The 9,720-nt window shown below is 48.6% G+C and overlaps 1 protein-coding gene and 1 pseudogene across 1 annotated transcript; one reads left to right on the forward strand and one right to left on the reverse strand.

Annotated features, from left to right (window-relative positions):
* Positions 1-1,004: 1,004 nt before the first annotated feature.
* Positions 1,005-4,216, reverse strand: LOC129355943 (ubiquitin-40S ribosomal protein S27a-like). Its single transcript, XM_055025579.1, is given in 8 exon segments — positions 1,005-1,186; positions 1,266-1,397; positions 2,841-2,876; positions 2,878-2,930; position 3,214; positions 3,626-3,679; positions 3,979-4,043; positions 4,151-4,216. Coding segments are annotated over 7 exon segments (474 nt in total). The 5' UTR covers positions 4,027-4,043; positions 4,151-4,216; the 3' UTR covers positions 1,005-1,036.
* A 272-nt stretch (positions 4,217-4,488) lies between these two features.
* Positions 4,489-9,518, forward strand: LOC129355949 (clathrin heavy chain linker domain-containing protein 1-like; annotated as a pseudogene).
* The last annotated feature ends 202 nt before the right edge of the window (positions 9,519-9,720 follow it).

Here is a 9,720-nt window from a genome sequence, read left to right on the forward strand (position 1 = left end):
TAAACATGAAAGTTTGATTCATCTGGTTACACAGAAGTTATTTATTCTGCTTTTGAAATGTTGAAACGTTTTGTTACAGAACCTCATGTTGATGTTTTGATCAAATCAGACAATAAAAGGAAACTTTGTGAAAATTCTTCACAAAAATGATTACTGATTTGAAACTGTGTGAAATTGTAGGTAATAACAGGCTGATTCCATAAACTAGAATATGAGTGAAAAGTTCCATCACCAAGTGAAAGACATGATCTAGATTCATTCATTACTCGTTTTAACATGTTTACACTTTGTGTACGTTTAATAGCTGCTAAAAGGTTATTTTCTAAAGGTGCTTTTAATCTGACAGTCTGATCAGGATTAATTGAGTCACATTAAGGTTTTGATTTTATTCTTAGCAGTGAAACAGAAAAAGGCCTCCCAGTAACTCCCAGTAACTCCCAGTGACTCCCAGTAACTCCCAGTGACTCCCAGTGACTCCCAGTAACTCCCAGTAACTCCCAGTAACTCCCAGTGACTCCCAGTAACTCCCAGTGACTCCCAGTAACTCCCAGTGACTCCCAGTTTGTAAATAATGTGACTTTAATCTGTGGCTGGTCTCTCTTATGTTTCTGGGTCCAATAGTTTTGAGAACCAGAACCAGAGGAACGTCAGCGACCCGATTCCTGCTGCCTGATCTGGGCTCAGGCTGCTGGTTCTTACAGGTCATACTGGTCCTGGTCCCAGAGACCAGAACTGGTTTTCATAAATCCATCCACTACTGGTTTCCTTGTATGATTTTGTTTATAATTAGCATTTTGTAATTTGACTTTGTGGAAATATCGTTCTAACTAATTTGGGTTCTTTTAAAGTTCTTATTGGACTTTGTCCCCATGTATCAGGCTCCGGGCCCAGAGAGCTTGTTTATTGGACCAATCAGATCTTTGGTTCTGATGGAAACTGGATGTTAATAGCCCTGACCTCTGACCCTGTTGGCCAGGCAGTGAATAAGGACTCAGACTGCAGCATGTGGAACCAAACTGTTTATTCCTCCAGAGCTCTACTTGTCCTCCGGCTTGTTGAAGCAGTAGGTCAGGCAGCATTTGCCGCAGTAATGGCGGTCGAAGTGACTCGCCATGAAGACGCCGGCGCCGCACTCATCAGCCGGACACTCGCGCCGCAGACGGTGGATCTTACCGTTCTCATCCACCTGCAGATACAAACAGCCGCTGAAGGCAAGAGGCAACACCCCAGAAACCCCGCCCTCTGACCCCAGAAGCCCCGCCCACCTTGTAGTACTTGAGCACGGCCAGCTTGACCTTCTTCCTCTTGTGTTTGTTCTTCTTGGGTGTGGTGTAGGACTTCTTCTTCCTTTTCTTGGCGCCGCCTCTCAGACGCAGCACCAGGTGCAGAGTAGACTCCTACAAACAGGAAGCGGTTCAGACTGACACCGGGACCCGAGCCCCCTGCCGAGCCGGGACCCGAGCCCCCTGCCGAGCCGGGACCCAAGCCCCCTGCCGAGCCGGGACCAGGCCCCCTGCCGAGCCGGGACCCAAGCCCCCTGCCGAGCCGGGACCCGAGCCCCCTGCCGAGCCGGGACCAGGGCCCCCTGCCGAGCCGGGACCAGGGCCCCCTGCCGAGCCGGGACCCAAGCCCCCTGCCGAGCCGGGACCCGAGCCCCTGCCGAGCCGGGACCCAAGCCCCCTGCCGAGCCGGGACCAGGGCCCCTGCCGAGCCGGGACCCAAGCCCCCTGCCGAGCCGGGACCAGGGCCCCCTGCCGAGCCGGGACCCAAGCCCCCTGCCGAGCCGGGACCCGAGCCCCCTGCCGAGCCGGGACCAGGGCCCCCTGCCGAGCCGGGACCAGGGCCCCCTGCCGAGCCGGGACCCAAGCCCCCTGCCGAGCCGGGACCCGAGCCCCCTGCCGAGCCGGGACCCAAGCCCCCTGCCGAGCCGGGACCAGGGCCCCCTGCCGAGCCGGGACCCAAGCCCCCTGCCGAGCCGGGACCAGGGCCCCCTGCCGAGCCGGGACCCAAGCCCCCTGCCGAGCCGGGACCAGGGCCCCCTGCCGAGCCGGTCCCGGGGGTCCAGGTCCCGTTCAGATTCTCTGCTGCAGCTGGTTGTTAAAATGTTAATTTGGAGAAAAAGTGACGATTGAAATCTTCAATCTGATTCAGGTTGTTGTGATGTTAGCTCCACTTCCTGAGCTTTCAAATGATCCTGATTTTATAGACCAAATTATTAGAAATAATCCTGCAATTTAGCAAAAATGACTTTGATCGACTCCAACATGGCAACGATCTCTGCAAAGGTTTAAAACATCAAGTTTGTGTTTTATTGATGTCAGTAAAGTGAAGGTGAAACATGCAGATGATCTGGTTCTATTGGTCAATGAATATGTAACTGTGTATGATGACAGATTGTTAAAATGCTGCTATGATCTGTTGAACTAAAGGATAAATAACATATTCAGAGTTTAAACTGACAGGATTCCTTTAGTGTCAGTGAGAAAATTAAATATGTTAATTCAGAGCATATTTTCTCTACTCTGACTGGTTTCCTCCATGATGCATCAAATGTTTCTGAACCAAAACGGATCAGAGGAGAAACTTCATGTTTAACTTTATACATCATTTCAATTTATCTGAAGATCAAATCATCACCACTGAGCCACAGACTAACAGTTATTAAATGTCTCATCTTGTTTTGGATGTCTGCTTTAATTAGCTTTGGTTGAACTTTGAGCCTGAAATAAATTAACTATTTTCTATTAAATTAGAAGAAAAACTGAACAGTTCAAGAAATGAACCAAAACATTTCAACCGAATCTGTTCAGAAGAACTGAAAGCTGCAGAGTTCTTCTCACCTTCTGGATGTTGTAGTCCGACAGCGTCCGTCCGTCCGTCTTCCAGCTGCTTCCCAGCAAAGATCAGCCTCTGCTGGTCAGGAGGAATTCCTGCAGGAACATCAGCAAGAATTTAAACAACCTGGAGACCTGGAGACGCCTTCAATGACCCCTGGAGACGCCTTCAATAACCTCTGATCCCAGGTTAAACCCATGCTCCTGACTGGATGAAGCAGCTATCTGGGTTCATGTTTCTAATTTCACTTTGAGGAAGTCTGAAATTGAACCATCAACCTTTCTGAGCTGCAGATAATCTGATTTCTACATGAACAGCCAATCAGATTCTTTTATTTCAGTTGCAAAGCAGAAGCAAACATGTCAGACCTCCAGAAACCCTCCAATATCCACCTGCAGATATGAAGTTTTATACCTTCATTAATATGTTAAAATAATTTTTTTAATGTGACTCAGTTTGTAAATATTCTTTCAGTTAATTACTATTGTCTTGACTTAAGTTATACTCCAGCTAATTTCAACATATAGATTTCATTTTGTGAAGACAAAAAAACCATCATGAAGTTGGTGAAAAGCTGCCAAAGTGCCTTTAAAAAAACTTAAACTATATAGACACTTAATTATGAAGTAAATAAGGCAATTATTAGATTCAGAAATACAATAACTAAGACGTATTTGTTGATAGGAACTTCTTCCTCCAGTTTTCATTTCAGGTCCAGTTGGACTTCATTTGGAGGCGTTCAGGGTCGCAGCCGCAGGATCATTCAGAACCACCTGCAGCTGACACTCACTTCCTTGTCCTGGATCTTAGCCTTGACATTTTCAATAGTATCTGAAGGCTCAACCTGGAAAATAAAAACACATGTAACCTGATAGCATTGAATAAAATCACTGCATCAGCTCCAACACTGAGTCCTTCAATCTGCTCCGTTTAAACGAACCGGAGCAGATTGCGGCTGCACGTGTTTACTGCTCTACCAACTTTAGCCAAGTATCTTCAGTTTAGCCACTTTTTATGACCAATCGAAGCATTACTGCGTTATACATCAAAATAATAATCAGAAAAAGCTTAACAAGCTCCTTTAAACAGCAAAGCTCCGTTTAACCGCAGTAAGTAAACGCCGCCACCCTCCAGCACGCTCACCTCGAGGGTTATAGTTTTCCCCGTGAGGGTTTTCACGAAAATCTGCATCGTGAGGTTCGGTCCACCTGTACAGAAACACGGAGAGACTATCGGAATCCACTCAGATTGAAAACGGATCCAAAATACCGTTACGTTTTATTAAAAGGTGATAAAAACACGCAGCACCACTCACCACCGGTTCACTCCTAATGGCGGATCCTGAGAAGAGGACCTCAAAGGGGAAAGAACGGGGTTTCCTACACGCGATTCAACGGAGGTAGCTGGCAGTATTGTGCCTGAAAAAACAGAAAGTTTTTTTTAATCGTCGTTAATTTACTTTTTACTACAACATATTTCGGCCCTGAACATATCAAAAATAACATTAAGGTACATACTTGAAATAATATAACTCAAATTATCAAAAATATGATTTTAAGTGGTCCTCGGTTTCCATGGTAACACCACGATTACTATGTTACTGACGGCTAACACGCAGAAGAGTTAGAGTTGGTTTAAAACTAGATATGAAATATGGATCAAGGACAAAATGACACCGAAGACCCAGAAATGAGTCCCGTGATGGATGTAGAAGGGTGTGAGAGTGACGAGATGTTTGTTCAGTCTCTAAACGAGTTTATCGAGAAAGAGAAGAAGTACCTGCAGTGTCCAGAGGAGGGCACTGATGAGCTGCGACACATTGTCTACCGCTCCGCGTTCAACAAGGTGAGATGAATGGGTGAAATATTTTACACAAAACTCTTATGGAAGTTCTAATTATGATATTAGGAACAGGTGACGGATTCTGTAAGCATTTCAATATTTTGTTTTGGTCCTTGATGTTTTCCTTCATGTGATCCAGACTTTCTTCTGGAATATTTGCTCTGAGTTTTCTAGAGATTTTCAGTTTTTGTTCATTTTATACCGGACTTTACAGAACTATTCACCCTCATGCAGTTCTTCCAGTTCAAACTCAAACTCAAAAAGACACACCTTTTCTTGATTTTCCAGATTTCTTTTACAGATTACAATCTGGAAAGTGTGGCATGTCTTTGTATTCAGCTCTCTTGAGTCTGCTGCAGGTCTCCTGGCTTTCTCTGACCATCTAGACTAGATTCTGTCAGCCCGGAAGGCTAACCTCCACCACTCTCAGGTTCATCACTGAGGAACCAGACTGGACCCAAACTGATACATGGTACTTAGCAGAAGCTAATGCTAATGTCAACCATGTTTACATCCACCGACACAAACAGACTTTTAACTTAGCATGTTAGAATTTATCTCAAATAATTAACTTAAGGTGTGTTAAAAGGATGCTAAGCATTGTCAAAGTTAGTAAACATGCTAAAGAGCTGAATGAAAAATTAGCCTAGCATGTTAGAGAGCGCCGGAAGAACCTGGAAGTGATCCGGATGGGTTTAACAGAACGTTCTGGAGCCGTACAGGTCAGGTCTGTATCTTGCAGGTGATTGGTCGAGCCTCGGCCTATAGGAGGCTCCTGCTGGACATAAAGTCAGAGTATGACGGCGTCATCAGGGAGATGAAGAGGAGGGAGGAGGAAGCTGTGGCTTTCCACCTGAAGTCCCTGCTGGGTTATGCTGCTCACATCACTGACAGGTAAGGCTACTGGTTCTGGTGGGGACCGATTGGGTCCAAACAGCACCACAGGTTCACCAGCATGTCTGCTCTCTGTCCAGAACCTTGGTCCTCCAGAATCAGACATCAGAACTTCAGCAGGAGGTCCAGAGGCAGAAGGCCACCACCCAGAGTCTGCTGATACCAGGTTCTGTTACTGGACTTACTGGGCCGAATGTTCTGGATGGGCTTCAGAACCCGATGACCGCCTCTCTACGATTCTGCAGGTCTGACCGTGGCCCAGTCCGAAGACCCGGAGGTTGCTGGTCCATCTGGACCACCTGAAGATGCAGAGAGACGACCTTCTGGACCGGAAGATCCTGTACGGTCCTGTGGAAGTGCAGACCCAGCTGACCTTTGACCTGCAAGAGGACCAGGTCCAAAGGGACGCCTGAGGGCCCAGCACCAGCAGCTGATGATCCGGTATGGAAACTGGGTCAGATCAGAACATCTGAGGTTATGTCTGTCGGTCAACCAGAACAATCCGGCTTTAGCCTCAGATTATTTAAACTTTAACATCAATAGAAACACAAACATTTACAGAACACCGGTCCAAATTCTGGTTCCTGCCTCGCTGACCCTCCTGCGTTTCCCCTCCGGTGCAGCAGGTGGCGCTGCAGCTCTGACCCATGATCTCTGCAGGTTCCGGCGCCTGAAGCTGGTGGGTCAGAGTCTGACAGTCTGGGAGGAATCGGGTCAGACGGTTCTGCTGGAGGAACTGCTGCGTTCTGTCATCCAGAACCTCCAGGAGATCGGAACCGATCTGCAGGACGAAGGTCAGACTTCACAACCTGGAAATGAACCAATGGTTCTGGTTCTGGACGTGACCCTCCAGAACCTTTGCTGTGGTCCTGCAGGCGGTGATGAAGAGTCGTTCTGCATCCCAGCTGAGCTGCTGGAGGAAGAGGAGCCGACCGGGCTGGACGAGTCCAAACTGCTGAGGAACCACTTGGACAGGTCGGGTTCTACGGGTCAGAACCAGACCCAGGCAGGACCACGAAGTCTGGGCCTGCCTGGACTCAACTAGTAACTGACTCTGGTTCTGGTTCTGACTGCAGTTCTAACTGGTTCTGGTTCTGTTCTCCAGGCTCCTGGACCTGCTCCGGTCCTCCCAGTACGAGGCGGCGGCCCTCCATGCGGCCGGTCTCCGGTCCTGAGGGACTCGGACACCATGGAGATGTTTCGAGGTTCAGAACCAGAACCGGAACTGGAACCTCCCCAGAACTTGGCTGATTCTGGTTCTGTTCCCTCAGTGTTCGGGCCCCGCCGGACTCCACCCCCCCACTGCTGCTGTTCTTCCGGGCGCTGCTGGTTACCGCGGCGACGGGCAGCCGGCTGTCGGCGGCCATGTTCGCTGAGGGGCGTGGCCTCGGCTCTGCAGCAGGGAGACGTGCTGCTCATCGCTAACGCCGTCACGCTCAACAAGTGAGGTTCTGACCCGGTTTGAAAGCAACATTTAGAAACACAACAAAACTACAAAATAAATGAAAATATTGATATTCTTTTCCTTTAAAGCATAATTAATCTGAGGTCCAGCCAACTGGTGCCAGCCGCACTAATCAGTGAATCTGTTCGGTTGGGTCCAGCAGTCGCTTCTCCCTGCTAATGCATTCATAGCAGGAAGAATGAGCGGCTGGTTTTGAAATCCCAGCCTGGTGAGTTCAGGTGTTGCTGAGCTGCAATCAGCTGACAGTAAAGCAGGAAACGTGAGGCGTTCAGGGCGCTGCGGCCAGGAAACGTGAGGCGTTCAGGGCGCTGCGGCCAGGAAACGTGAGGGCGTTCAGGGCGCTGCGGCCGGGAAACGTGAGGCGTTCAGGGCGCTGCGGCCGGGAAACGTGAGGCGTTCAGGGAGCTGCGGCCGGGAACGTGAGGCGTTCAGGGAGCTGCGGCCGGAAAACGTGAGGCGTTCAGGGCGCTGCGGCCGGAAAACGTGAGGCGCCGCTTCCATTCCCTTCAGTTAATTTCTCCAGATAAATCCTGAAACATTCAACATTTGTGTTGTGTTTTTGGTAACAAACTGTAGAGATTTGTTCTAGTAGTTAGCTGCTTATATTATGCTCTTATTGTGAAGGACTTGAAGATAATGCAGCAGTTTCACTTCCTCCTCCTGTTTTCAGCCCATAATGCGATGCAGCAAATGACATTTAATCTGTACCCAGAATGCATCACTGTAGACGGTTAATAAGCTCCATGATGCCCTGCTGCTTATGACCGAAGCCTACCAATTAGGCTAACTAGGCTAATTTAGCATCAGAGATAGCAAAGCTCAACAACTGAAACAATAAGTGAAAGTTTCTTCTGTAAAGAATCACTTCCTGAAGCTCAAACAAACAGAGACATGTAGTAACAAACCCGGCCCTGTGGGGGGCGATGTGTGCTGTAGCACGTAGCAGGTCGAATTTAGTGCTTTAGCATTAGCTTCTGCTAAATATTGTATTGATATAGTCTGGTGGAACTGATCCATCCCCCTCAGGCTGACCTTCTCTGAGGCTGTGGGTGACGCGCTCACTGAGCATGCTCAGAGGAACCGGGGCGTGGCCGACCTCTGTCTGGGCTCTGGCCTCCACCGTCTACCAGGCCTGCAGCCGCCACCAGAAGACCGCACTGAGCATGTGCAGAAGAGGCCTGGTGCACGGCGCCGCCGAGGTCATCAAGAGGAAGAAGCTCACTGCAGGTCAGCCTGTTTCTCCGGGTCTGACCAGAACCAGAACCTGAAGGTTCTTGTGAACTGTGTGTCTCATGTCTCTGTCTTTGGAAGGGCTTCCCGGTCCGACCAGAACCAGAACCTGTCCTGTGTGTGTCAGAGGAGAGCCTGTGGGTTCTGTCCCACGCGCCCAGCCTGTCCCTCCTCCAGCTGCTGACCAACGCAGACGACAATGGGGAGGCGGCCATCTTGTCTGTGGGCGGGACCTTTGCCTCCATGCTGGCGGACTTCAACCAGAACCAGCTGGCGCTGGAGCTTCTGGAAGGATTCCTGAGGAGAGGTCCAGGTGAGTGCATCGGTTCTGACCCAACCCTGATGTGAGACGTCCTGACGCGTCCTTTTCCCCTCAGACGTGCTGGCGACGGCCATCTTGGAGGACAGTAGGTGTTCAGTGGACTTCTGGGACCAGGTGGCGGCACTATGCGCTGAACTGGACCGGGTTGATCTGAGCCGGGCCGTCCACTCCATCCTGCACGGACCCGGACCCTGGACATCGGACCTGGAAGAGGAATGGCTCATGGAGCACTCTTCCTGTGAGACAGGAATTGGAGGACAGAGAGGAAGTGGAGGACGGAAACAGGAAGTGGAGGATAGAGACAGGAAGTGGATGATTGAAACAGGAAGTGGAGGACAGAGACAGGAAGTGGGGGACGAAACAGGAAGTGGAGGATGGAAACAGGAAGTGGAGGACGGTGATACATGTACTTAATTTCCTTTAAATCAATTTTTGTATGTTTCCAAATAAATCCTGGATTCAGTATTAACTGTTTTGCGGCAAGAAATATAACTACAAATGTTTTGTCAGCCTGGCTATAAACATGATTTTAGCTCTTTAGCATTAGCTTACATTTTAGTAGAGTGGTTTTGGTTAGCAGAGCTAATATTTGTGATTAGTGCGTTAGCCGCTGGTTTTAAATGCTGTCTCTGTTCCGCCTGAATTTCCTCTCTGTGATAATAAATGACTGTTTTCTCTGAAGCTAGCTGCTGTTAGCAGTTCTGCTGGGTTTGGATCCGGTATCTGCCTACGGTTCCTACAACAGAAGGTCACCAACGCTACAAGGCTTTTAGCATTTTTAGCTTCATTTGCTTTAGCAGAGCTAATGTTGCTTTATGTTGGGATGCTTATAATTGTAATTTTCATATTTATGGAAGAAGGAAGACGAATCACAGAAACACATTTTTGTTTAATTTCCCTAAACAGTCACCTGTGACCCTAGCAGGTTGACTTCTGATACGGATCAGAACCAGAACCTATTCCAGAACCAACCTGGACCGGTTCTATCTCTTTATGCCTGGCCCTGGTTCTGTTTGAACCGGTGTCAGTCCAGTTCAGGACATTTTGACGACCAGAACCGGACCGCAGTAGTTTTGAAAGGAGATAAAAAAAAGTTAATTTCTCTTTGTGATATTGAAGTTCATTTTTATTA

The sequence above is a fragment of the Poeciliopsis prolifica genome, unplaced genomic scaffold (genome assembly GCF_027474105.1).
Source record: "Poeciliopsis prolifica strain line A6 unplaced genomic scaffold, Auburn_PproV2 SCAFFOLD151, whole genome shotgun sequence".
Taxonomy (NCBI): domain Eukaryota; kingdom Metazoa; phylum Chordata; class Actinopteri; order Cyprinodontiformes; family Poeciliidae; genus Poeciliopsis; species Poeciliopsis prolifica.